Raw genomic sequence first — 27,125 nt, forward strand, 5'->3', positions numbered from 1 at the left:
TTGCTATTGTTGTGTCTATTGGGCAATAGATCAGCTGTGATCAAGTCAGTAGCTGTCTATATATTATGTGTTAGTGGAAAGTTCTAAACCTCAGCCAGAGCTTTAATTCTAGTTTTAAACTTAGTACTATTACAATTTGGAACGTGAAAGAGATAAAAAAGATTTATCTACCTTTCCGTGATTTTACTGTGATGAAGATCTGTGTTTCGGATGCTGTGTTTATACAGGTGAAATTGTTAGCTGTAAATGGTGTGGCGATTCCGAGGTTTTCCTCGGTACTTCGGCTACCGCTGTGTTAGTGCTGATATTACCTATGCTCTTTTCCCTCATGCAGGAGGTTCCCTTCGTGCTTTTGACACTCATCTCACACCTTCTTGGGCTCCTGAAGCATCAGGCACGGCACTCCAGCCCTGCACAAACAACTCCGCGAGTGGATTTGACCTTTTCCATCCCTTGTCCCGCGAGGGGTGACCCAGGACTCGAGCTCTCGGGTCAGTCCTGCGACTGCGGCACGGGCAGTGGGGGAGGGCGGTACCGAGCACAGGGATAGCAGCTAATTAGCGTTAATCGCGGCCAGCCGAGGACTGCCCGGTCCACGGCCCGTCCCCGCCGCGCTCCCGGGCGGTGGCAGCGCTCCTCGGCCCGGTGCCGTCCCTCAGGCACAGCAGGGCCGGCCGAGGGCACTTGGCCAGTTCAGCCTGGAGGAGACTGACGGACGAGCTCACTTCGGGCTGCAGCTCGCTCCCGAGGGGCAGCGCAGGGGCACGGACTGATCTCTGCTGTGGCCGGGGACAGGGCCTGAGGGAACGCCTGGGGCAGGGCTGGGTATCGGGAAAAGGCTTTTCACTCGGAGAGTGCACTGAAGAGGTTCCCCAAGCAGTGCTCACAGCAGCAAGGCTAACAGAGCTCCAGGAGCGTTTGGACAACGCTGTCGGGCACGCCAGGTAAGTCTTACGGCGACTGGGAGCCTCTCTCGGGGTCCCTCTAGTCCCGCCCTCACGGCGGCCGCTCTGTGCCGCTGCGCTCCCTCCCGCCCTCCCTCACGGCGGCGCGAGCGCCGTCCCCGCTGCTCACGCATGCGCACGAGTGTCCGAGTAGCGCGCGGCCCGGGCTGTCACGTGACTCGGGCGGCGGATGCGGTTCCGGGTGAGCGCGGGCGCGCAGCGCAGCGCGGCCCCGAGCGCGGCCCGGCCCCGCTGCCGCTCCCGTCAGGTACGGCCGTAGAGGGGCGGGGGCGCCGGGCCGGGAGCCGGGGCCGGGCTGCGCGGGGCGGGCGCGGGGCGAGGTGGGGCCGCGGCCCGACCGCAGGTGCGCAGGGGGCGGCGGATTCAGCGCTGTGGCCTAACTGGGGCAGCGGCGGCGGCGCTGAGCAGAGACCCCGCGGCCGGGCAGCTCCTCGGCCGCGCCCGCCGCTCCCCCGCGCCGCTGCCGCTGCACAGGGAAGGGCTGTGAACGCGTAAATCTGCGAGGGGAAAATCGCCTGCCCTGCTCCGCCCCGCAGGATTTCGCATAGCGTGGCTGTTCCGCTGCAGGCGTAGGGAACGCGCAGTACGGAGCCGTGTCACGGAAGTCAGAGTTGCTTTCTAGTGCCTTTTGTCTTAGTTCCTCCTGATTTCCTGCTGCTAATGCAATACGGTAATAGTAGTTGATTATTTCTGGTTGACTTGTATGCGTGTTTAAGTCCCACAAAGGAATATCTGGGCAGGGTATAAGTTCTTAGAAGTTAGTGTTTACCTTTAAATAAGTTTGAGTGGTGCATAAATACAGACCCTTCTGTTGCTCTGGATGTGGCGTTAAAAGTGGTATGCTCAGGAGAAAAGCAAGACTTTTCAGAAGTCTTCTCTTTTAGTTGTCTGGCTTTTCTGTGCTTTGATGCTGAGAGAGAGAGGAAAGGAGACAATTGATCTGTTATTAACTATAATTCTTGCATGGTCCCATTTTGCAAACTTTCAAGTGGTAAAGTCTGGAGGGCCATCTTCAGGTTTGGGAAACTTGTCTTGGATTTATGGCCAATCAGGCCACGTTCCAAAGACCATTGGAATTTAGAAATTGCAGTGAGCTGCATCCTGTGGGTTTGTGTACCAGAAGATGTGTCTGTTCCTTGCTTGAGGCTTGCTTTAAAATCAAATGTGAAAATTACTCTTAAAAGCACCTCTTTAATGCCTTAAACCTGGAATTAATAGCGCCTGAAACCTGGAATTAACTTGACACTCAGTTAATGTTTCTGTTGATACAATAAAGGTGAAATGTGGGGGGTAGAATGTAGGCTAACCTTGTTTTGAAGTTGATTTTGACATTTTGAGGTGGAACAGTTTTCTGTTCTTTGCTTATCAGGTACGTTGAAAAAAGGTAAAAATGTAAATTTTTAGTAAAAATGCATGACATTGAAATTGTCCTGCAAAGTTAAAACTTTGTATTTATTCTATTTTAGATGTGAGGGTGCTGATCAAGTACTGAATATAGGTATTAGTATTGGATAGGCAGATGTGACCTTGGAAATGTCTGGCTTGTAGTTATTTGTTTATTTGCTTGAGAACTCAAAGGTGAAAACTTAAATAACAATTTTTGCAAGCAGCCTTTAACTTCATGAATAAAATGATCTCATGCTTTCTGTTGTCCTTCTGTCCCACCTCTGCTGCCACCCAGTTTTTTGGGTATTTGGGACAGACCCAAGTCTCTGTTTAGCTCTACTGTAAATTTTTATAAATGGCAATTTTTAACAGACTTCTTAACATTGTTGTACTTGATATTCCAGAACCAACCAGCTAAGGCAGCTTGGTATTAATGAGAGAACTCTGAAAACTACCTGTTTTCTAAGAAAAAAGGATGAAAACACTGATGTTTGACCTCTGGTGCCAGCAGTGACATTCTTCAGATGCAAACTTAAGTAGGTTTGACCTGCTGTTCTGGAATGGAAATTTGTTCATTAGCTGTAGTGAAAGAGCAGTGGGTTTGAGTGATGTGTTCCTTTTTTGTAATACCATAACTTGCCTGTTGAGATACTTAAAAATATAAAAGGCATTGAAGAGTGCTAAAGTCTAGTGGCTCCAGTAAGAGAGCAGAACCTCCTGGCAACCCTACATTCAGATATTCTTTGATGTATTGAAGTTTCTGACCTTTAGATAACTCTCCATCTTCTATTTCTTTATGCAAAATAGAAAGTAATGAGCAATGGAGGATAAGATCAGGCTTGCTGTTCTTAGAAACCAAACCTTTTTGAGCTGGCCATGAAGTGTGCTAGGGTCAGGTAGAAATTATTTGCTTTTTTTCTATATGACCGATAAATACTTGCATTATTAAAATTTACATTTTTCCAAGTTACATTTTTAGATTTTAGATTTACAGCTTAATTAAAAAGGCTTTGGCATTTTAAAAACATGTCAGCAATGCCACAGCAAGAGTAGAAGGAGTATTCTAAACTCAGCTTTAGTTTGCATAAGCAGAAGTAGTTGTTTTTTTTTTGCCTGCTAGTAAGCATTTATATTTGTTGATGTGAAATAACTCAGAAGTCATCACTTTCCTAACTTTCTTGAAAAGGTTACCCTTCCTTCTTAATTTCTCATTCTTCTAGTTGACAAATGATAGTGCTTTTATTGGTGAGACTTAAAGTCAAGACATCCAAACCAGCTACTTAGTAGTCTGGGTGTTAGGTAGGATGCTGAAAACCTAAATTCAGTCTTATCTGAAGTTGAACTCCAAGCTTGCCTTGTAAATTGCTTTCAGGTGTCCTGTGTGGTACTTAGCAAATGATTGCTTTATAGTTACCTCAATGAGAAGCTGCTGATGAGAATTCTGCAAGTGGTGTGAGGAGTGTTCCATAAAAGCACCTTAGGTTTAGATAACAGCACCAGTAGCTTTTAAACTCTTTTCTTAGCACAACAGGCTTATCCCAGTGTGATGAAGTAAGTGCAGTTAGAAATGCTTCTGCACTGAAAGGCTGTCCATTTGGAATTAACAGGTGTTACTTGGTGTTTGCTATTCTTCAAAAGTGTGGGAAGAAAACTGTTCAAGTCTTGGAGCAAAGCCCTGCTTTCAGGTGTCTGAGAACTGGATAGGTGCAGGTCAAGGGGAGCATCTTACAGCCACCAGCACAGTGACAGTCTTGGGGAGGGTGATATTTGGGTGTTTTGACTGCCAATTTTTTGTCCTTTAAGACTGAAGTCATGAGTTAAGGTTTTCTTTCAGGTTTATAGTCACCTGCATATTTGCACCAGCTGGTTCATTCCATGCTGCTGGTAACCACTGCCTTCTTCTGACTGCTGAGGGCCCTGGGGAAACTCCTTGGGCTTCATCTCTGTCCTGAAACAAATGCATAGAGAGCTCTGCACACATTCACTGTTACTGCTGATCCAAATGTGACCTTCCCTCTGAGCAAATATTTCAAACCCACTGTTGCAGCTGCCAGCAGGTTGGTGGCCAGGAGTATCCACACCTTGTATGCTGAGAACATTATCAGCTTGGTGAGAGGCAGGACTTGTTTCCAAGCAGTGCTTTAGTCAGGACAAACAGGGAGAGCTGGGAGGGCACTGGATGGGGCAACTTTTCCACACTGCTGAAGAACAACAGCTGAGAGGTGCAGGTACTGAATGTCTCAAACAGGGGAAGTCTGGCCCTGAAGAGGAACTAGGTTCCTACCTTCTAAAAATTTTATTTAAATTTCCTGGGTGAGTGAAGCAGGGAAATGTCAGTAAAACAGGCTTAACTTGAGATCATTAGTGTTTAATTCGTAGCACTGCAGTTTTACGAAAAGATCACTTAATTTTTCTTTATTAATCAACTTGCATAGCGTAGCTTTAAGCATTGCAGGACATTTTAAAATCAGGTCAGGAGAAGAAAAAATTGGATTTGTCATGAAAGGAAAGCTGGTCCTACAGAACAGTAAGTGTAATTTGGTTTTCACCCATGTAAAAAAAATTATATCTCTTGTCACAGACACATTTTATGAAAAATCCTTTCCTTAGGATTTTTTTCTCCTGAAAAGCCGAGAGGCCTCAGGAGCAAAATGCAAACAATGGTTATCTGCTGCTGTGGAATGCAACAGGTGCATCTGGGATTGGGCTCATGTGGTTGTTTCTAATTAATGGCCAATCACAGTCAGCTGGCTCAGACTCTCTGTCCGAGACACAAACTTTTGTTATTCATCCCTTTTCTATTCTTAGCTAGCCTTCTGATGAAATCCTTTCTTCTATTCATTTGGTATAGTTTTAATATAATATATATCATAAAATAATAAATCAGGCCTTCTGAAACATGGAGTCAGATCTCTGTCTCTTCCCTCATCCTCAGACCCCTGTGAACACTGTCACAATCTCTGGGTTAATAAGCAGTATTGGTTGCATTCAAACTTTGTACTTGCTGCTGTTCTGTGTAGATTGGTTCTTTGCAAAATATCATGGTTTCTTATTTTGATGGATGCTGGTTTTCTTAATACCTTCACCGATAATTTTACCTGTTTCTGCCAATCTTTAGTGCCAACATAGCCAAGAGCTTCAACTGGTTTGGACTTCTATGTCAGCAGAATGGTCTACTATGTTCTATTATTGGGGATTCCTCGTTGCTGGTGATGGGTGAGCCTGAAAAACGACAGCTTTACTTGCACATCATAGGGTGAGTTCTCCAAAAGCACTGCCTTAAATAGTTATCTTTAAAATGTTTGGGTTGCTTTTTTTTTTTTTTTTCTTTTTAAATGGCTTGTAGTTGAAATCTGATCATCTGGATTTTTTCTCAAAATATACACTTATTAATTATCTCCTATAGAATCTAGAGATATACATCTGGTTTCTTACATTTTGTTAATCTGAGTGAACTGGTGTAATCATAAATGATAGAACAGGTTGCTCAAGGCCTTAATTTTAACTGAGGGGTTGATCTTCCTTGACTGCATTAAATCCCTTCCAACCTAAATTATTGTATGATAAACCATTCCCACAAGCAGTTTTGTGGGGGGGGGGGAGGGGAAAGTAAAATGGAAACAAATAAAAAACTTTTCCCTGTGGTGTTTTTTTTTATTCTGCATAATACCTCATCTTGATGATAAGTTAAAGGATGTGTTGGAAGTATGGGAATTACCACAGTATTGAGCTAACACCTTCTGTTATGTTCCTGCAGCTCCTCTTTAACCCGTTGTGCTGAAGACCAGAGGTTCTGCCTGATCAGGAGTCTCTGTTAGCAATTGAAGTTAGCTGGAGAATGGAAGGGGTTGAGTTTAAGGAAGAGTGGCAAGATGAAGATTTTCCAAGGTTTTGAATTCTTTTTTAAAGTAATTTGGATCAAACACATAACATCAGCAATAAGCTACCTCTTGGTCTTCTTGGTGAACTAATACTCAGTAATAATCTTGCAGTGATTTCCATTAATAGAGCAGTTTTGAAAAGGTTTTGTGGCATATTTCTTCAGGATTGCCACTGTTGACGTTTCCAGTGTTTTTAAATGAAGATTTGTAAGCTTGGCTTTGTTTATTTCCTGTGAAAATATTTTGCAACTACATTGTTTGCATATTACTCCCAGTGCCTCATGACCCAAATATTTCATTAAGCAAAATACCGAGGAAAGGCTTTAAAAGTTAATGCTGCTACTGATGCTTGGGCCTACAAAAAAATTAGCTTTAGATGCTTTCTATGATAACATGATTAAACTACTTCTGTAATTTATTTCACATCAAATTTTGTCAAGCAAGAATATGACAAGTTTTCTTAAGGATGACACACTGGTAGTAGTCAGTGTTTTGGTATTTGTCACAGGATGGGATGGTCACTTGAATGCTGTAAAGGAATTTTCTGCTGCCTTGGTGTTTGTTTACTGAAATCTTGCATTTAGGCTTGCATAAGTAAAGTTAATTCAGTACTAACTTTACAGTGGGTTTTTGTAGTAATGTGTAAGTCTTAATATATGGCATTAAAAATAAAGTTAAAGCAGGTTTGTAACAATAATTTCTTTGTGTCCCAGGCCCCTGCCAGAGGATGATCCTGTTGAGTCTGATGCATTGGCTGCAGCTGGAACAGAAAACGAAGCTGGTAAGAACATTCCACTCCAGTCCAGCTGACTGCTTCCTCTTTAAATGGCTGCTTTAAAGCTCCTTGGTGTGGGGGGATTTTATTGCTTGTTTTGTTTTGGGGGTTTGGGGTTTTGGTTTTTTTTGGATTTTTGTTTTTGTTTCATTGATTGGAGTTTTGGAGGTTTTTACATGTAAAATTTTTTTGGATTTTGTCTCTCTGCTTTACTTGCAGTATTTCCAGTGCCAGATTGGTAATCTGATTTTGTTCCTTGCTTTCAACTCCTGTCTAAATCATGCTAATATTTGCCTTTTACCTCAAAGCATTCTGTGTATTCACAGAACAGATTCTTTAATTTTATGTCCTCACTGTTGTCTGTCAGTCTTTTTTTTTTTTCAGCTGGTATATAATTTTCTATTTTATCAAAGATAGTTATGATGTCACTGAAGCCTAACAAAAGCAAGTGCTAGGGACATGAATCTGTTGTATTATTTGTGAGATTTATTCAGTGTAATATCTGGAGCAACTCCTGGGACACCTGCATGCAGCAGGCAGGTGTAGTAGTGTCTGCCACCCTGCTCAGACTGTGTGTGTGCAATGGGTAATTTGAGAACTTTTACCTGCTGTTCTTTCCATCCCCTATTAAAGTCTTACTCCAAAGATAGCTTGTTTAAATTATGGGCATTAATTTATAATGCATTATGAGAAAGAACTGTGCTCTTCTGTCTTGGTAATACGCTTATTTAAACTTGTTTTAGCAATAAAAATAATAAAATAATTTAAAAAAATTAATTTGCTTTCTTTAGATACAGAGGGTAATGGAACCAAATTGAGGAAGAAACTAATGGCTCCAGATATTAGCTTAAATTTGGATCCCAGTGAGGAATCTGTTTTTTCTGATGACTTGGATGAAAGTGGAGAGATTGATTTGGATGATTTAGATACTCCTTCAGAAAATAGCAATGAATTTGAATGGGAAGGTGAGTATTTTGGTTCTTTTGTCTGATGTTCTAAAATATTTTCTTGTGTGCAGGTTGACTGTTTCTCTAATAAGAAATAGCTGTGACTCAATAGTACAAGAGGAGAAATACAAAGGTAGTGATTATATTAGGAATTAGAAATAGATGCAGTGACTTTTTAAAGAGAAAGTCAGACCTCATCTGATCAATAAACAGGCAAGCAGTTACTAGCTGTGACTGTAGGTAAACTTAGGTGAACATCATCTACATATGCATCTATAAGCCCTGAAGTTATGGAAAATCCTCTATTGCAGTAAGTTTTTAAGAACCACACAACAGAAAAAAGTACCCAAGGTATTTTATACGTGTTAGAAATGAGTTTTAAATGGAAGGAGCCAAACAAAGGGATATAGATTACCTACTCAGAAATTGATGAATTTCAATTTAAGGAGGACTGAATAGTATTTTTAAAAATACTAACTAACACCTGATCTCAAATCTTCCTGTGGTGACAATGACAGAAGCTCAGTAGCCTTAGAGTATGCATATTTCCAGATTGACTAGAGGCAGTAAAAGAGCCCCTATTTTATGTCAAGAAATTCTGAAATTGCTTCATAGGAATTTAAAGTAGCTATAGCCACACTAGTAATGATCTCACTTTTTAAGACATTAATAGGTGTTACATCTTATAGACAAAACCTGGAGATTCTAACAATTTTTTTTTCAGAGAAGTGTTTTGTGTAGGAGTTAAAGCACAAATTTTAAACTTTGAGTTTAATGATGTCTTAAGGCCCTCTTTATGGAAGCCAAGAACAGTTGTGTTGAGCAAATTGTTGGAGTCTCTAACATCTGTAAACTTCACGGTTTAGGAATGTCCCTAATAAGTAAATATGTAAACTCAATTATTATTTTCTCATCCTGAAAATAAAATAATTTAAATTCCTGAAGTTCTCTGTTCACTGTTATGTTTGAAACACTACCTGTGGAGAAATAAACACTCTTTAGAATAAGGAGGTGGTTTTGGTTTTTAAATAGCTAAAGGCATATTGCAGTGGAAGTTTTCTTAACAGAGACTGTGTGTTTAAATTTGTAAAAGGATTTTCACTGTTTTAAAGAAGAATTGGTGTTTATGGTTGCTTTTGCAGTGATGCAAAGGAAATGTTCCGGATGTGTCTTGTTTTTAAAAGTGGCTGAAAAGGGTTTCTGTCTTTTCTTCCTTTAATGCTGCTGCCTTCATTTTCCTGGAAGGATAGTTTCAATTAACAGCTTTGTTTCGGGAACAGACAACTAACTTGCAGTAGGTTTTTCTCGCTTTGGGTAAGGTCCATGCAACAAAGTCAAGAATCATAATTTCATTGGAGCAAATTGTCTTACAGATTCCTGTCAGCAAAAATTTCATCTATTTTGATTGCACATGTGAATTAGATTTAATTTCCAATAGATTTGTCTGCATGTCTGCTTGCAAGGTACCTCAATGTTTTGAATCATGCTTCATGTAAATCTGTGATCAACCTCTGTAATTCTCATTGGAGTTAACCACTTTGTTTATTTTGGTGAAATTCATTGGGGTCTGTGTTCTGAAAGCCTAAATTAATTAGGCTTCTCCATGAATGGAAATTTTTCACATACTTGTAATAGAGAAAATTGCAGTCAACAGATAACTGCGAACATGAGTGTGTTAATTAAAATATCCATGACATCAGCGGGTGTGTCTGACTGGCTGAAGAATACCAAAATAGATTAGATAGCAAAGTGGTTAACTTGTGTTGTAGCTGATTGTCACTATGCGTGGTATTCATAATGGGTCTTCAACATGTTCTCATTTTGGCAGATGATCTTCCAAAACCAAAAACTACTGATGTCATTAGGAAAGGCTCCCTGGCTGAGTACACTGTGGCAGAGGAGAAGGATGATGGTCGCCGCTGGCGAATGTTTCGGATCGGAGAGCAGGACCACAGGGTGGACATGAAGGCAATTGAACCGTACAAAAAAGTTATCAGTCATGGTGGTAAGGATTGGTGATGTGCTCTGGGGAACTGTTATGCAACTACTTCTTTAAGATGAGTTGGAGGGGCACAGGAAGAGCTTTGGGCATGAAGACTTGTAGTAATTAATTTGTTGCAGTGTTAAGACATGGTTGATAAAATAATTTTTTCCCTATTAAACTAAAGTTCCAAAATGTACTCATGGTCACGTGTACTAAAATGCACCTATGTAATAAGATATATTTACTCTATCCTACAGTGTCACTGCTACCTAAGTTTTTGGTTTCTAGACTATTGAAAACATTAACTATCCATCTAGTAAAGCAGAAATAAAGTCATGGCTCTTCCCAACAGTCTGTGAAGTTTAGGTTGGAAGAAAAGTTGATTAAACTTTAAGAACATAAGATATTATCAAATCTACTGAGGTTGTACACTGAAATGTTGGTTATAGATACAGTGTTTGATTAACATCAGCTTCAGCTGTTGCTTTAGAAGTAGACAAACTTGAAAAAGAGACCTTGATGTTTTCTGTAACTGTATGAATGTGTCCAGATGGATGTGTGTACATCTCTTTAAGGTAAATAATGAAAAAGCTTATGCTTAAGATTGTGTAAATGTAGTCACTGTATTGTCACTTTTGTCACTACTGCTGCTTATTTCTTTTTAGGTTATTATGGTGATGGGTTAAATGCCATTGTTGTTTTTGCTGTTTGCTTCATGCCTGAGAGCAGCCAGCCTAACTACAGATACCTAATGGACAATCTATTTAAGTAAGTCATCCTCTGTCTTTCTGGGTTTTTGTTATTTTTAATATATTTGAGCACTACTAGGAATTACTTTCAGATGAAGATTGTGGATATTGAAATTTTCTTTGTTTGTCTCTCCAGGTATGTAATTGGCACTTTAGAGCTATTAGTAGCAGAGAACTATATGATAGTGTACCTGAATGGTGCAACAACACGGAGAAAAATGCCAAGTTTAGGCTGGCTTAGGAAATGTTACCAGCAAATTGATAGAAGGTAAGAAGCTCTGCAATATTTTCTTATAATATTCACATGCTCAGAGATAGACAGAGATAGCAGTTTTTAGGAAAAACTGCTTCTTCTGGTTAAGATTTGATGATGAAGGAAATTGGTGTACTGAAAACCTTATCCTAAGCTAGGCAATGTGGGATGATGCTACAAACATGCCTGGTAGTGTTGTGTGGTGGATTTTTTGTTGCTTGGGGGTTTTGTGTATGCTTTTTGTGGCTGTTGTTCTCAGGGTGGTTTTTTCTAGTGAAAATAGTAGTCTTAGAATACTGAATATTGTTATCCTGTAGAATATCCTTACAACTTAATGTATTACATATGATTAATAAGAGAGGTCCTTTGTGAACTACTTTATCTGCAAAGATATTCAGAGGAGCTTCTCCTTGGAATGTTACTTCCTTGTCAAATTGATACTGAATCTTTAGTTTTTATTTTACAGTTGTATACTGTTTTTTCCTCTGATGGAGGTTGACTTCTAATAATGGGATGTCAGAATACATGTTTATTCTATACAGAATACATGTGTTTATGTGACAGCTGTGCTTCTAAAAACATACTTCTTACATATTCCAAAACCCCTGGTCATGCTGCCTTTTTGTTCCAGTAATTATCCCTTGTTTAAATCCTTCAGGTTAAGGAAAAATCTGAAATCGTTGATCATAGTTCATCCTTCCTGGTTCATCAGAACTCTCCTGGCCATCACAAAACCTTTTATTAGGTAATGCTCTGGGAGCTTTTTCATAAATAATTCTGACAACTGTTTGCTTTGAACTTAAAAGACTGTTTTAATATTGACCTAATGAAAAATGTTTAGAGTTGTAACTGTACCCTGCATTTGTTCTTCCACAGCTCAAAATTCAGCCAAAAAATTAGGTATGTCTTTACCCTGGCAGAACTAGCTGAACTCATCCCCATGGAATACGTTGGCATCCCAGAATGCATAAAACAGTACGTTTTATTATTCCAACATCTTCTACACTGATCATGGTTTAGGATGTTGTAATCAGTGTTTGGTTCGAATGTAACACTTGGCACATAATGACTTAACTGAGATTATTGCTCTGTCTAGGAGGAGTGTCCATGCTAGACCTCATTGCTAAAGGCAGTTTGGAATGGAGTAGCATGGACAGCCAAAATGTTCATGTATAGTCATTTTCACAGTGAGCTTTGTGCAATTACTGAGCTGTGTGTAAATTAAGCCTTCTAGAGAAGGTCTCATTCCAGTTGTTCTGCATCTTGGTGGGTGTATTAAACTGGCTTGTGAGTGAGAAATTGTGGGCATGTTGATGCTGAAGTTATTTATAAGTCTTCTTAAGTGTTTTAATTAAAATGTGGAACAAGTTAAGTGCTGAAATATCACTTGGATTGGGTTTTCATTTGAAAGAAAAGCAGTGATGGGGAAAATGCTGAATCCCTACTCCCTGCAGTTCTAAACTACTTTGTAAAGAAATGAAGACAGCATCAGTGCAAGTTTTTTTTCCTTCCCATCCAGATAAAGATAGCCATTTTAATATCAGCACAATTCTGCTGTCAAACAAGATGATGATCCTTTTGTCAAAAGCATTTGTGAATGCAGTAGTAGAGTAGAAACCATAAACTTGGGTCTTAAGAAAACCAGATGAAAACACTAACAATCCTGATAACAGCCTGTTAGAGGGTGTGACACACGAACCCTGTGTTGTCTGCATTGTAATAGGTGACACAAACTGGGGGAAGGTGGCACTGAGGGCACAGCCATGCTGGACAAAGCCTCGTGCCCCCTGCAGATGGCTGCTTATTTCAGTAGACATCCAGCTGCTGTCAGCTCCACAATTTAACTCTCTGTAAGACAGAAAAACAGTTTTCATGGGGTGGGAGTGAAACATGTGACAAAGCTGAGGCAGCCTTGTGCTGTCTTTAGAATTTTTTGTCTGGGGTTTTATGGGTGTCTTATGAATATTCAGACTGTCTTTCTGAGTTTTAAAAGATTTCTCTTTGTATTGATGAACCTTTAACTGTTCTGCAAAGTCTAGACATGGTTAACTTAAAGAGTTAATTCTCAGATTTCTGTGGAGGATTATATCTGGCTTCAAACTGTCATGGATACAGGCTTTAAGTTTTATTGATGAATGCTAACACTGTACAAGAGGTCGTATTGAATTCATTTGTTATGTTGTAGTAAGTAAATCTTAATGGTTTTTGTTTAATGCTAATAAATGTTGGAGGTACACTGTGGTTTTTTCTTAATTATGTCAGTTTCAAAATTAAGTTTCTGCAGACCATTGATGCTAAAACTGGTTTGCAGCTTCTGTTGATTTTGGCTTTTATATGTTTATTTACTGAAATAAAACTTTTCCTCACCAAGGTATGAAGAAGAAAAGTTTAGAAAGAAACAGAAAAGGTATATTCATCTTTTGATTAGGGTTGCATCTATATAAGACAATTTGCACTGCAACTAACTCCCAGTTGATTGGCTTGCATAAAGGAATAAGCATTTGTAAATATAAACATGCACTAGTGCCCAAGTGTTTCTGCATGACAGCAACTATACTGTACTTGCAGGCAGTATGGGATCTGTAAGAACTCACCCTGGGTGTTCAGACAGCTATTTGTAAATAGTTTCTATTACACCTTTATGTGAGATGCTCACTTTTAAGGGGATACATGGGTTCTCAACTTGAAGAGGCAAAAGTAGTGCTTCTGTATGAACCCATTAAAGCAAATGTCATTGTTTCTAACAGGAATTGATCTCTGGAGATGAGCTGTACTTAGTGCTAAGCTGTAGCTATGCATTAGCAGAGATGCAACTCTGTAAGAAGTTCTAATACTTAATCTTGTATTTTTGGTATTTGCTACCTTTTTAGTTATTAACTTGCATAGATGCAATCTAAATTAGTATTTTAGTGCTGTTTGTATTTGCAGTGCCTACGTTCCTTCCCAATAAACACTTTGTTAATTTCCAGTCTCCTGCTAACTATTCAAGCTATTTCACAGCTGATGAATTTTTTGAATGGATATGTTATTTTTTCACTCACTAACAAATTGACTGAAAGATTTTGCTACTAACTTTGGAGTTTTTTAAATTACTTTTCCTTTGTGTGCCTAACTATTAAGGAAGGCTTATTGTCTAAATTGGGTAGAGGAACACTGAGATTGAAGTAAAAGGAATTTAAATTATTTCTGGAAGCTCACATGTAAATCTAGTCATGTGTTGAACATTCTTCAGGAATTACTCCAATTAAGTGATAATGTAAAAAATCTACAGTAGAACAAGCACTTTTTTGTGTCCCTGTTGATAACTTCACCTATACTACCACCACTTTTGTAAAAAGTAATATGTTCTTCAGTGAAAATTAGATATAGAGATCACAGGCAGAATTGGATACTGAGCCTTCAATCAGGTAGAAAGCAGCTCCTTTTCATGGGTTTGTGGCCCAGAGGAGCTGTCACTGTTTCTCTCATTTTGAAAAACTGGCTGGTTATAGTTATAGGTATGTTAGACAGATTGTTAATCTTTCACTTTAGAACTGCTGTTGGTTTTAAAATTAATTTACCTCCATGTACAACTTATTTGCCAGAAAATGTTATCAAGACTGTAGCTTGTTCTTACTGTAAAGAGGAAAAGTACAATTTGTGCAGGGGTTCCAATCCAATCATCCCCTGGTTTCTGCAAAGCAGCATTTTGTTTGCTGGTCCCAAGGCAGATAGTAAGAAATAAGGTACAAAATCAAAGCCACTTTTATCAGCATGATGGTGAATTTTTCCAGGGTAATTGCAAGAGTCTTAGAACATAATAGAAAAATTATTGCAGTTAAGGAGCCTCTTCACTTTTGTTAATTCAACTAGTGCTGTTACCTTTAAAGTTAGAGTAATTAAGCCAAGAAGGTAATTAATTCAGTGCTTATGAATTCATCAGAGTGGTAGTGCTTGCCAGTATTGTCATGTTACATGTACTGTATTTGTTTGCATTTGTTACTATGAGCACAGGCCATGCTTTTTTCCTCTGTAGTCAAACTTGACTTGCACTTTTCAAATGCTTCCTCTCAAGTGCTGTAGTTTCTTAAATGGTTTGCTAACAATTTTAATTAATTTTTAGGGGGTGGTAGGAAAATAGATATTGAAAAGAACCCAAACATCATGACTACATTAAATGAAAACCTTAATTTAATATTTATTTACTAAAACTTTTCCCATATAAAAGCTTTGTGTTTTCCTGTTAAGGTTAATATTTTTTTCTTAATAATATGAGCTGTCAAACTATGTTAACATAGTTTAATCTTACTGCTTTCTTTGGTAAGCAGAGTTGACCAAGAGCTGAATGGAAAACAAGAGCAGAAAAGCGAACAGTAAGTTTGGAGTCCAAACAAGACTGAAGAATGCGCAGATGGAAGGATGCTGTTTGTGCTCCATTACAGTGCATTCTCTGTGTGTATGTATTATATAATCTGTTGCAAAAGGTGCTTTGGATTAGCACACCATGAACTGCTTACTGCTGTATTGGTTTGTCTTGACTTTAATTGCTGTTATATGTAATCATTTTGTACTGCTAAATAGCAAAGAACCCTATGTTTTCAGAGGATGTTCTTGCAGCTGTTTATCTAAATGATGCATGTTCTTCAGTAAAATATTTATATACCTAAATGTTAAAGGAAAGAGATAATATATATATTTTTATGACTGAACAGTATATTGTGTGTACCTGCTGAAGGAATTCATTTGCAGGTAGACAAGGCCTTAAGTTACTTGTTCTTATTGTATAAATCTGTTTTGCTGTAAATGGTCAAGTGCATTTCTTTGTTGTCATGAAAACCTGTTCGGATATTAACAATCATTATTAACTTGGCATTCGCAAATACAGAGATCCTTATTTTTGTTCATTTCCCTTACACAAGCTCACTCCTTTACCTCACCAGAGTAAGCTTCAACTTTGGTGTCTTTCAGTGCATCATTCAGGATGCAGAACTGCGGTTCTGTGGGTGGCAGTTTGTTGGCCAGGAGGTTTAAGCCTAAGCCACAAAAGCTGAACTGACTGGTGAGATACCAGACCTTTTTCAGTTGAAGTTGTGAATTTAGATTCTGCTTCAGTATGTCAAGACTGTCTCAGCTAGCAGTAGAAAATGGGTTCATTGCAGTTCTTTGTGGGTGAATCTTGATTGTTACTGATGGGAACTCTGGTCATGCTCAGTAGAACCTGGGAGCTACACAGGTATTCTAGCCACAATACCATTTCTTGGGCAGAAATATGAGAAGTTTTATGCTACCTGTGTCATTCTTGTAGATGAAACATGCATTTCTAAAGTTGTTAGGCACATGATACCAGCACTAATTTATCTTTTAAGAAGTGTTTTAAAGGTTGGGGTGTTTTCACTCCCCACAGTGGTGGTAAATCTGTGTCTGCAAGAGGTCTTCTTGGACATACAACTAGTGTGTCTAGGCTTACTGGGACAACAGTAATGCACTGGTTGATACATTGTAAAAGTTTGTAACATCTTTTGATAAACATTGCATTTTCCATGTAAGGGCAAGTGTACGCAAATAAATTCATTCAGGAGTTGAGCAATATAATGTTGTAGCAAGTATATTAAATCTTTGCTTTTGGTGTTTATTGTGCTCACAATTTTGTCTTAATGCTAAAAAATATCATTTTTAACTATATTTAATGTTACTCAGTTATCTTATAAAAAAAGAAGTTATGTTCAACCAGATTATTACATGACACTGATAAATAGCAGTTGTGAGATATTCTGTGGTCAAGACTTACCAAGTAACAATTAATCCACTGTCTCCAGTGATACCTACATAGACTCTGAGAGTATATGGATGTCAGGTGAGGGAAAACTGCTCATGTCTCTGGAGGTTTACTTAAGTCTGCAGTTCAGATACTTTCATCTCAAGATCAAAGTCCTTTTGTTGCAGTAGTTTTTGTATCAGAGTTTCAAGGAGATTGATAGGCAGGATGTATTCACACAACAGAGATAATATCAATGCCGAGTTACCTTGCTTCCATGCCATCAGGTTTGGATCTTGCTCTGAAAGCAGAACACAAATGCACTTTCTTTGGGGCTGTCTTATCTCCTGCTTCAGTTTTGATGTTGACACAGATTATTGTAAAGTTCAAGTCAGTACATGGAGCTCTTGCAGCCTTGTTTACTTCTGATACTTTCACAGTGGGGTCTGTACGACCATGCAAATCTGATTTTTTCTGGGTTTGCACGTGTCCTAAGCTAAACAGGAAGCATTCTGATTATCTCATTTCCATTTTTTCCTAATTGATAAAAGCATTGGTCTCAGTAAAATTATATTTTTAATGGAGGGATTGTAGTTCTCTGTGTCCTGTGGCTTCCTGTGTGTATAGTGCAGTACAGACTAGCCATTCCTCTGTATATGCCACATTTACCAAACGATGGGATTGTTATTGTGTTTCCTGGTGGCCAAGGATTCTACAGTTTCATGCTGCAGTAGTATGGTTTCTGTTGGAAATGTGTATGTGCTTATAAATGGTTTATTTCTCTAGTATAAGTTGTTGTGAATGAGTATACAGCACAGCAGTTGTTCTGTCTCTAAAGATATGCAGCTTGAGAAAGAAGTGTATTAAAATATTATTCCCCTCTGCCTCCTTGCAGCTCATCATTTAGTGGTGAGGTGGATGTTTACAAAAAGCAAAGTGGTCCCAAAGCTATGGATAATGTTTTGTCAAACTTAACTTTTTTTGAATTTATAATATAATGTAATATATTTTAATATTTAAAAACCTGAAAAGTTGGAATGTCATGCTTAAATAAAAATTATTTCAAAACTTGAATCACTTTGTGATAAGATACAGTTTTGGAGGGAATTCACCTTTCAATGGCACTTCCTTCTAAAAGTAAGAGTAATTTTGCTAGAATTTGCTGACCCCTGTCAAGAAAAAATTTCACAAGTCACTGATTTACCTCTGATTTGGAGGTCTCATTGGTTTATATATATTTATATATGTAGTAATAAGTCATTATGTATCTCATTATTGCTGTGCACAGCTGAAATAGAGATGTTGGGGCCAGTGGCCTCTTGATGTGACATTTCCTGATGATTTCTACAATGGGGTAAATTCAGAAGTGGGAAAGAGATTCTGGAGAAAGCGTCATTAAAAACTGATGTGAGTAGACTCTGGATTTGCTTGAATGTTTTTGATCTGTGTAATATGGCAGAGCCATGTTCTGTTGGAGGGTAATGGGAAAGGATTTAGAGCTGAAGCAGACTGAAGAACTTTTATTCCAAAAAGGGTAGAACTAGCTAGAATAATCTGTAACCTTGTTCATAACAACACACTTTGGTATGTTTTTTTCCTTTACCTTCAGTAAACAAATGAAGAACAGCCCCAGTTGCTGTGAGGAACGTTGTACTGAGAGACAGCAGCTACACTCCAAACTGCAGTCCACTAGGATATTAGAGCCTGTGTCTGTTTTAGCAGCTTTGTTGCATCATACCCTGAATGCTCTAATGAGAGTTTAAAACTTCCAGCAGTTAATTGTGTCATACTTCGAGGTTAGATTACACGTGGTAGTAATGGAATCTTTTATGAAGGACCTGCAGGTGTGTCATGGGCCAGGAGAAGGTGTTGTTGCTTGGTGATGTCAGCTTCACTGATGCTGTCTGCTGAAATGTCTGTATTGACTGAAAAATATTGAAGTACATTGTGAATAGGCACTTTATCAACTAAAACTGTCACAAGGGAGAAAGTTTCTTGGTTAAAAGCGTATTTCTTTCAGTGTCAAATTTTTGTCAGTGTATCCTACAGATTTATACAGTATTTAGTATCTAGAAAGGTGGTTTAAATCCATGTCCTCTCAAAAGCTGTTGTCTTTGGAAATGACTTGAATTCTCAAGTCATTCCAGTCTCCCTCAAAAACCTCATATGAGGAATGGAGAGGAGAGGGATAACAGCTTGCAAGCTTATTGTAACCACAGAAGCCTTACAAATCTTGCAGTTGAAATTCTCACTCAGTCCTTGTGGATGCAGGTCATTCTCAAGAGGATTTGTTTCACTTAATGTTTGTCAGAGACACTTGAAACAAGTGCTTTAATTATACTTAAGGACACCTTCTTTTAGTCAGAGTAACACTCTGAAATGTAAGGAATATTTAAATATTAATCTTCTGAAAGACATCTTGCAGCTTTCCTGGCTTCAAAATTCTATGTTAAACTACCCTGTTTCTTTTATCACATCCCATTACCCATATTAAACTAACAGGAAAAAAGAGCATTTGTGAGGAGGGTGCAGTCATGTTAGTTTTTCCTCATTCCCTTCAAGCATGACTGAAATCAGTGAAATTAAAGCCATTCTTTGCTCAACTAGATTTTTTTTTCAGTTTTGCAATTAGAACTGCCCAGATTACTCCGATTTGCATGAATTTTTTTAGTATTGAAAATGATCTGCAGAGAAGCTATCAGAGTGCTTTCCAAACGTCCTTATCTTACCATATTCCTTACTCTAGCTTGCTCAACTGCTAGTTAATACTGGTAAGATGGAATTGCAGGTTAATAATTACAAATAAACATTCATGGACAACAGATGCTTAGTTTACCCGTGGCTCTGCAGTTCCGCAATGTTTCTTTTCATTAACAAAACCTATTTATTAACAAGAAAGACCTGAGCTGTAGGTGCTGTAATGTTTGAACAGTACATTAGAATGATTACACTGTCAATTAGTGTCTGTAAACTTTATTGTGGGTGATAATGGGAATCGTGCACTGTTTAACAAAGTGAAGCTGTAGTAATCATGCAAAAGCAGATTGTGAGTCATGGATAATAGAACTGGCTTTATTGGGCTAGTAGCACTCTTCACAGATGTGACTATTTTCCTTTCTCCCTCTACTAGAAAAAATGTAAGTAGAAGACTTCACCTACCTCTTAAGAATATTACCATCCTTTCTTTTTAAATTAGCTTGTTTTCTGCATTCCGAGGCGTGTCGGGGTAATGTGATGAGCACGTGTGTGGGTGTGGGTCTTTACTGCCGGCTGTATTTACCGAGCCGCAGCTGTACCCTCTGCAGGCCTCGGCCGGAGCCGTGAGGGCGCCGCTGGGCCCGGCCCCGGCCCGTTCCGCTTCCGGGCCGTGCCGGCCGGGCGGGGCCGCGCTTCCGGCCGCGCGCGGTGAGGGCCGATGGCGGCGCGGGGCCGGGTCGGGGCCGCTTCCCCGGGGGCGGCGGCGGGGTCGGGGCCGGGACCGGGTGGGGCTCGGCGGGGCCGCGCGGTGCCCGGCTCCCGCCCGGAATGGCTCCGGGCGGGATGGCTCCCGGAGCCGGGCCGGGCTCTCGGTTGTGCGGCGCCGGGAGCGCGCCCGAGGGTCGGGCGGTGTTGCGGGGTGCTCTCTATACTGTGCGTGCCCGGCGGGCTGGGCCGTGGGGCGTGCAAGGTTTTATTGTTACCTTTGTTTGTTTTCGATGAGAGCGAGGACAGCCCAGGCGCGCAGCCGTGGATGAACAGGACGTGTCCAGCCCTCGCAGGGAACCATGGCGTACCAGCTGTATAGGAACACCACACTGGGCAACAGCCTTCAGGAGAGTCTGGATGAGCTCATACAGGTCGGGGCCTGGGGTCTGGGCGAGTAGCTTAATAAAGACAGAAGTTTTTATCCAAACGGCTTTGTTGTTCCTGTGTCAGGGTACTTATGGCCAAGGTTTGGGAAACTTCCTGACTGAAATCGTTAGGGTTTGGTGCTACATTCACTTGTGATGTTTTTTGCTTTGTATTTTAGGTAAAGGAAAGTGCTTTATGTAAGTGGCACAGTCTTATGTAAATTAACAGCCAGATTAACTAGAGCATTGGAGTCAATTTGCTGTTCCTCTAGTTATTTCCAGTAAATATTTATTATAAGAGATCTTTGTGTAATACTGGATTGAAATATAAAAATGGAAATAAATACAGGAACATAATTTTTTGTAGAGTGTTCTTCTAGAGATCTGCTTCATTGAAGTGAACTTTGTTTTGATGTTTTAACTTCTACTGCATGTTTGAGCTTACTTACAACTCAAAACTTGTTTTCTTTTCAACTACTTCAGTCACAGCAAATCACACCTCAGTTGGCCCTTCAGGTGCTACTTCAGTTTGATAAAGCTATAAATTCAGCACTGGCACAGCGAGTCAGGAACAGAGTCAATTTCAGGGTAAGGAAATGATATCTTAAATTTTTACATGAGATACAGCAACTAAGTGTTGATGCAGAATGGCATTTAAAGCCATGTGCTCTTAGCAAGAACTTAAGAGGGTTCATTTTGGCTCTAATAATGACTGTTTACATGTGTATTCTGTATGCAGCTGTAAGGCTTGTTACCTTGTTCTGCCAGGGATCTTTTGAATAAATACAGAAATCAGATGATGAAAACAGGGAAGAGGGAATTGCTTTTTTGGTGGATAACGTTGCCATCCTCAGTGTCTTGCAGATGAGGAGGGAGACTTCTGCTTCTCACAGCGGTCCCTAGCAAAAGTGAGATGAGGCCAGATTTTCAGCCACATGAGTAATGTGAAGAGAGACTAGAGAGTTTTAGATCCACCCTTTCACTGGATCATTTTGTAGCTATTTTCTGTAGGTATCGTAGAAAAATAAGTTGGGTGGTGTTCCCATTCAGCCACCCTAATTAATGTTAGATAGCCAGCAAGTTGTTAAACGTCAACTTGAATGTAATGTTAAGGAAAAAAAAAACCACAAAACCCAGCTTCGTGTTAACTTGTTGTGATACTACTCTACAGTCTATGTAGAACACATTCACAATGTGGGTTCCTAAAAGACTAGATTTTTAAACAATATAGAGATGTTAAAAATGCATAATTTCTCTAGCACACTTAAATTGCTTTGCATATGTAGCATGGTATAAAAAACAGTTTAGCATGTATTTAGTGGGTAAATTTAAAAAATGTTACCTGGAGCTTAAGTTCGAAGTTCAAGAATGTCAATTTAAAATATGTAAAAGTGAAGGTCAGAAGTTTTCCATATTGACATCCTCAGTAATACATCAAATAGGAGGGATACCCCTTTATGTCATATATGTCAGTTTTGTAGTGATTTTTTATTTAAGCTACCACTTTGTTTAACCAGTTGCAGAATTCACACATTGTTATGATCACTGCTGTATCTGATTTTTCTAATGGTCCAATATTTTAAGAAATGTTTCCTGCTACTGATCCTTTGTATACATTGAAAATATTGTAAAACTTCTTTGCCTACCTGAGGAGCCTCCCCTTGGATGTTCTGTAATGTCACTCTGTGGTTTTGAGAGTTTCAGCCACTGGAGGGCATTTAAACTCCAGTTTTCCTCAGAATTGCTTGCTTGCCAGTTTGTATGCATTCAGGTCCACTGTTGGCTTTGTAGCAATCTGTTCTAGAAGGGACAGGGTTCAGTAGATACTCATCATATTTTCTGTTGCCTTTGAGATGTGTCCTATAGCAAATGTCTTGTCTTTTTCTAGGGGTCTCTGAACACATACAGGTTCTGTGACAATGTATGGACATTTGTACTGAATGACGTGGAATTTAGGGAGGTCACCGAACTTGTGAAAGTGGATAAAGTGAAAATTGTAGCATGTGATGGAAAAAGTAAGTATGAAACATGATATAAATAGGTTGAGACACAAGTCTTGATTGTTTTTAGAGAGATTTGACCGAGTGTCTTACTAAAGCCAGGTTGACTGTATGACTTAGATGGAAGTAGGGCTCTATATTCCCTTTTACAACGTCTGATGAGAGATGAAACAAAAGCCAGCTAAATGCTTCCCTGACTCATAGGCACTGAGGTAGAGCCGTGTTAGGGACTGCTGTGCACCTGTGGCTGGGAAGTACATAATAATACTTGACCAATTAGAAAATCAGAAGTAATCTTTATTTTCTGTCTGGTGAGTTTTCTAGTACTAACCTATTTGTTGGGATAGCACCATGTTTTATTGAATCTGAAGAGTGCTTCAACTGTCTGAGCAAGGAATTGTCTGAGAAAAGTGTCTAAGCAGTCATTCTCTGGAGACACAAACCCATGGAAAGCTTTTGCGTGCATTTGCAAGTCATAAGACTTATTTGTTGCCTAACAGACCCTCTGTTTGTACACTGCTTGTGGGAGTTTGCAATCCATATCTGCTTGACTGGATTACTTTTGTCCATGTCCCTTGAGATTCTTTACTGGAAAAAGTAATTCAGTTACTTTTGTGGCAAGCTGCTTTATAACTTTTAAAACCATCAATGTGGCAGAGTATTGCTAAAGCTGTGTGAAATGGTGCTGCTTGTTTCATCCTCAGAGAGTGATGCTAAAAGCAGGAACTGAGCATGGAAAAGCCTTTATTTAAATGCATCATAGACCTCTGAAACAGGTTCTTCATGGCTTCCTGACCCTGGCATGCTTACAATAGTCCCTTCAAATTGTAGTTCTAAAGATTTGAGAGGATTTATTGTTTTCTCAACTTCTAGTATTAGCCAAGCATATAATCTTACTGCTTGGTTTTTGTGTGCTTATTATAGCTAGTGGAGGAAACCTTACGTTCCAAGTATTAATCATTTTCATTCCTGATAAATTGTGCAGATAAGATTTAAACAGTTGGCTGACTTGAAGTTGCTATTAACACTACAACCTTTTTTTTTTCCCACGAGAAGCTGACTTGTTGAAGGAACAGTACTAAACACTGGCTTGTTGTTCTCCATATTTGAGTTACATACTTTTTCCACAACTCTAAAAACAAGAAAGTAGTAATGGTAGTGTATCAAAAACTACACTGGCGTTAATTGGTGATTCTGACAAAAGGTCAGAACAGAGAATTGGTTTGAGTTGCTTTATGAAGATCATGCTCATTCATGTACCTCTTTCAAAATACATGATAAGCTACAGCCCACACTCCACCAGAGCTTATAGTGCCAGATTTGAAGAAACATTTTTCCTTAGTAGATGATAACCAGATGTGCTTGTGGGCGACTGCAGTAAAGGGTTTATGTATTGTTACATGTTAGAGCAAAGCTTTTAGTATTTTTAATATTAATACATCTCTGGAGTTTTGTGCTGGCTCTTCTTGGTGTGTGTTGCTAAGTGAGGTGAAACAGCACAAGCAGTTCATGCATGGCATTGAGAGCAGTAGAGACAATAGGGTAGGTACAGAACATGTTCTAAAATGCTTGGGGAATGCTTTAGAACTTGGGGAAGATACTAGAGAAAGTTCTTGCTTCTCTGTTTTCAGTGGGGGTGTGTATTTGTCTCACTTTCTCTTTTCTTTCCTAGACACTGGTTCCAATACTGCAGAATGAATAGACCTGTGGTTTGTCTGCAATATTTTCTGTTAATATGCAGCACTTTCTGGAGAGAAGCATGGAAAGGGACTGATCATACTCAATTCCTGTGATGCAGATGTGAGTTAATCCATACTAGAAAGCATCACAGAATGACAGCGGAAGAAATACCTGTAGCATTTCTTCATTTCACCTTATAGGGCATGAATATAATGTTACCTTTTTTTTAATTACAAGAGATACTGTTGTCTTTTTCTTTTGTTCAAAATAATTTCTGTAATAAACTTTTATTTAAAAACTTTTGAAAGAGTGATCATTGGAAAACTTTGATTAAAACTAGCATTAACATACCATATTCCCCAACATTTTCTAAGTGTGTTTAGAGAAATGTTGCAAATTAAAAAGTCTTTTAGTTGCAGGGTAACTGCGGTTGCACTGCTAGGTATTGCAAGAAATGTCTGTTACAGAATGATGGACGAGGACATCAGCAAAAGCTTAGCAGCTCCTGCTGGGCAGCATGCTTGTGTGTTTGTGACTGCAGATTTCTGTCTATAAATAGTTCTGCTACGTGCCCTTGGCTGCACACTGCAAATTGGTAAGTAACCATTTTTGAAACTAAAAGAGCAGACAAGTTACTCTTATTTCAATTGCACAATAAGTATCTGTTTTTAACTTAAGGGATGCAAATGTGTATCTGTCTTCTCTAGTTCTACATCAGAGTTAATCTCCTAGGTTTAAACTTTTTTTGTTCTCTAATAATCACGTGGTAACTGAATTTCAACCCATACAAGTATAAAAATTTGTTCTTCTGACCTCCAACTGCTTGTAATCTCTTCCTGTCTCTAGACAGACTTCTCCATTTTGAGTTCTCTGTAGCGTTTTGACTCTCCTAATGCAAATAATTTTATCTTTTATTTTGTTCCATTTAAGTGTGCATTAGAATCATAGAATGGCCAGGGTTGGAAGGGACCTTAAGGATGATCTCATTCCAGTCCCCTGCCATGGGCAGGGACACTTTCTGCTATCTCAGGTTGCTCCAAGCCCTGTCCAATTTGGCCTTGAGCAATTCCAGGAATGGGACAGCCACAGCTTCTCTGGGCAACCTCTTCTACTGTCTCATCACCCTCACAAGGAAGAATTCCTTCCCATTATGTAAACCTACCTTCTGTCAGTTTTGAAGGCATTCCCCCTTGTCCTGTTGCTCCAGACTTTAACCATTTTTCCGGGATGGTGTTTGTCCAGGTGCTGGATCTACTCCTGTGGAGGTTGTTTCAGTTCATGGAAGGAGCAAGGAGCAAAGGGAAGTTAAGGTAGTCTGGTGCCAATGTTCTTTCTGCATTTTGTTGCTTTTCTCCATAACTTTCTTGCCACTTGCTATTTTTTTGTGTTTGAATTTCAGATAATCCTACAAAGTTCATGTGATTAATGTACTTTGTGGTCTTGGAAGATTGAATTTACAACTAAAAGTATCAACCACACTTCTGTTGTACTAAACTTGTAATATCCAGTGGAAGACACATAATTTCACTTGCTAGAGCATCAGCACACTTGCTGCTGCCTATTTGGTTCTTCTTTGCCTGTAGTGTTCTGTTTATTTATTTATTTGTCGATTTTATTTAGAAAGATCACAATTGCTTCCACATCTCAGCAGCAGAGAGAAAGTAAAATATATCTTTGCACCTTGACATTGAACTGGAATAGATGTTTCTATTTAGGAAGTAGATTAACTTAAAGAAATTGAAGGGAAGAGTAAATATCAGTGCTGAACTGGCTGTGGATGACTGCCTGTTTAAACATGGTTTCCAAGAAAAAGGATTTTACCAATTTCATAGGTGTGCAAACCAGGATGTTATCTGATGTAAGCTGTTTGCTCAGTCAAGGATGTCAATACCTGACTTCAAATGTTATCAGAGAGGCACAAATTTAAAGTGCAGAGGAGGAAGAATTTATGATGAATTTCCAGAAGACAAGTTTAATCAGGACATTATGTACCTCTGCATGATGACTAGGCACAATGAGATAGAGGAGAGTGTTACAGATACTTGTGTTTAGGGATCTTGGCAGCTTAGGGGGTAGGATTTCAGTCAAAGTCCTGCTGACCTGGGTTTGCTTTTCTGTAATCAGAAATCTTGGGGTGGGGAGGAAAGTAGGAGAATGCTACTTTAGTAAGAGTGTACTGGGAGACGTGAACTTTGTCTTTGCTGTAACCTAGAGTGGCATTTGTTAGGATTACCCATTATGGACTAGGAGATAATATATCTGTAAATTACTAACGTTTTGTTTGTATCTTGTGCTAGGAGAACCTGCATTGTTTAAGGAAGTGGAATATTGTTCACAGAGGCTAGTTAACATTTAATGGTCACTGCTCTTGCAGTGAGAAGTAAAAGAACAACCTAACCCTGCTCCCAGAATCAGTTTTACTCTTGACTGCAGATACCTTTATTGTGTTCATATTGTTCATGTCTACTTTTTGTTCCTTTAGAATTTATTACTTGTTTTCCTCCAAATTAATTTTCATTGACCCATCTCTTTATTATAGGGCATCTCAGAGGTGATCATATAAACTATCAAATGTGAAGCAAGAAGGAAATAAACCCCCCTAACTAAAGCTAAAAAGAGCTGTTGTGGACTTGTTGTGTAAGTATGTAATAAGCCACATTGTTCTTGTAAAAATAAAGTAAAAGGCAGTTGGAAATAAAACATAAAGACAGGTTTAAACCAGAAAAATAAATCTGTTATTAAATCTCAGAACTATAGTTTCATCTGCCTCCCATGCACTTCTTGAAAGGTAAATTTGCAGCATATTACCTCTTTAAACAAGTGGTGGCTTATCTAGAGTTCAAGTTTTTAGTTCACAATTGTAGACAGAAGTGTCAGAAGTAGATTTTTTACTACACAAAGCTAATATTTCTGATATGGCTTCCAATTGGACAGCACATGA

At 39.2% G+C, this 27,125-nt stretch overlaps 2 protein-coding genes and 1 long non-coding RNA gene across 9 annotated transcripts; 2 read left to right on the top strand and 1 right to left on the bottom strand.

Moving 5' to 3' along the window:
* The first annotated feature begins 1,086 nt into the window (after positions 1-1,086).
* On the top strand, positions 1,087-17,748 carry BNIP2 (BCL2 interacting protein 2). Of its 7 annotated transcripts, XM_054642409.2 has the most exons (14): positions 1,087-1,212; positions 2,756-2,887; positions 4,186-4,408; positions 5,470-5,607; positions 6,109-6,239; positions 6,946-7,013; positions 7,799-7,972; positions 9,783-9,959; positions 10,604-10,706; positions 10,824-10,955; positions 11,599-11,685; positions 11,817-11,915; positions 13,312-13,347; positions 15,248-17,748. In XM_054642409.2, the coding sequence occupies exons 5-14, from the start codon at positions 6,190-6,192 to the stop codon at positions 15,294-15,296; spliced, it is 975 nt and encodes a 324-aa protein (XP_054498384.1). In that variant the 5' UTR covers positions 1,087-1,212; positions 2,756-2,887; positions 4,186-4,408; positions 5,470-5,607; positions 6,109-6,189; the 3' UTR covers positions 15,297-17,748. The 7 variants fall into 7 exon arrangements, with proteins under 7 accessions (XP_054498384.1, XP_077041854.1, XP_077041855.1 ...); XM_077185739.1 differs by lacking the exon at positions 4,186-4,408; XM_054642408.2 differs by lacking the exons at positions 1,087-1,212; positions 4,186-4,408 and adding an exon at positions 1,309-1,635.
* On the bottom strand, positions 15,246-19,972 carry LOC129126488 (uncharacterized). Its single transcript, XR_008535073.2, has 2 exons — positions 19,834-19,972; positions 15,246-18,599 (listed from the first exon to the last, which is right to left on the bottom strand). It is a non-coding gene; the product is annotated as an uncharacterized LOC129126488 (long non-coding RNA).
* On the top strand, positions 19,944-24,485 carry GTF2A2 (general transcription factor IIA subunit 2). The gene is made up of 5 exons (XM_077185743.1): positions 19,944-20,079; positions 20,375-20,510; positions 20,988-21,092; positions 22,393-22,519; positions 24,177-24,485. Exons 2-5 carry the CDS (start codon positions 20,439-20,441, stop codon positions 24,200-24,202), a joined length of 330 nt encoding a protein of 109 aa, XP_077041858.1. The 5' UTR covers positions 19,944-20,079; positions 20,375-20,438; the 3' UTR covers positions 24,203-24,485.
* The last annotated feature ends 2,640 nt before the right edge of the window (positions 24,486-27,125 follow it).

The sequence above is a fragment of the Agelaius phoeniceus genome, chromosome 13, assembly GCF_051311805.1.
Source record: "Agelaius phoeniceus isolate bAgePho1 chromosome 13, bAgePho1.hap1, whole genome shotgun sequence".
NCBI classification, from domain to species: domain Eukaryota; kingdom Metazoa; phylum Chordata; class Aves; order Passeriformes; family Icteridae; genus Agelaius; species Agelaius phoeniceus.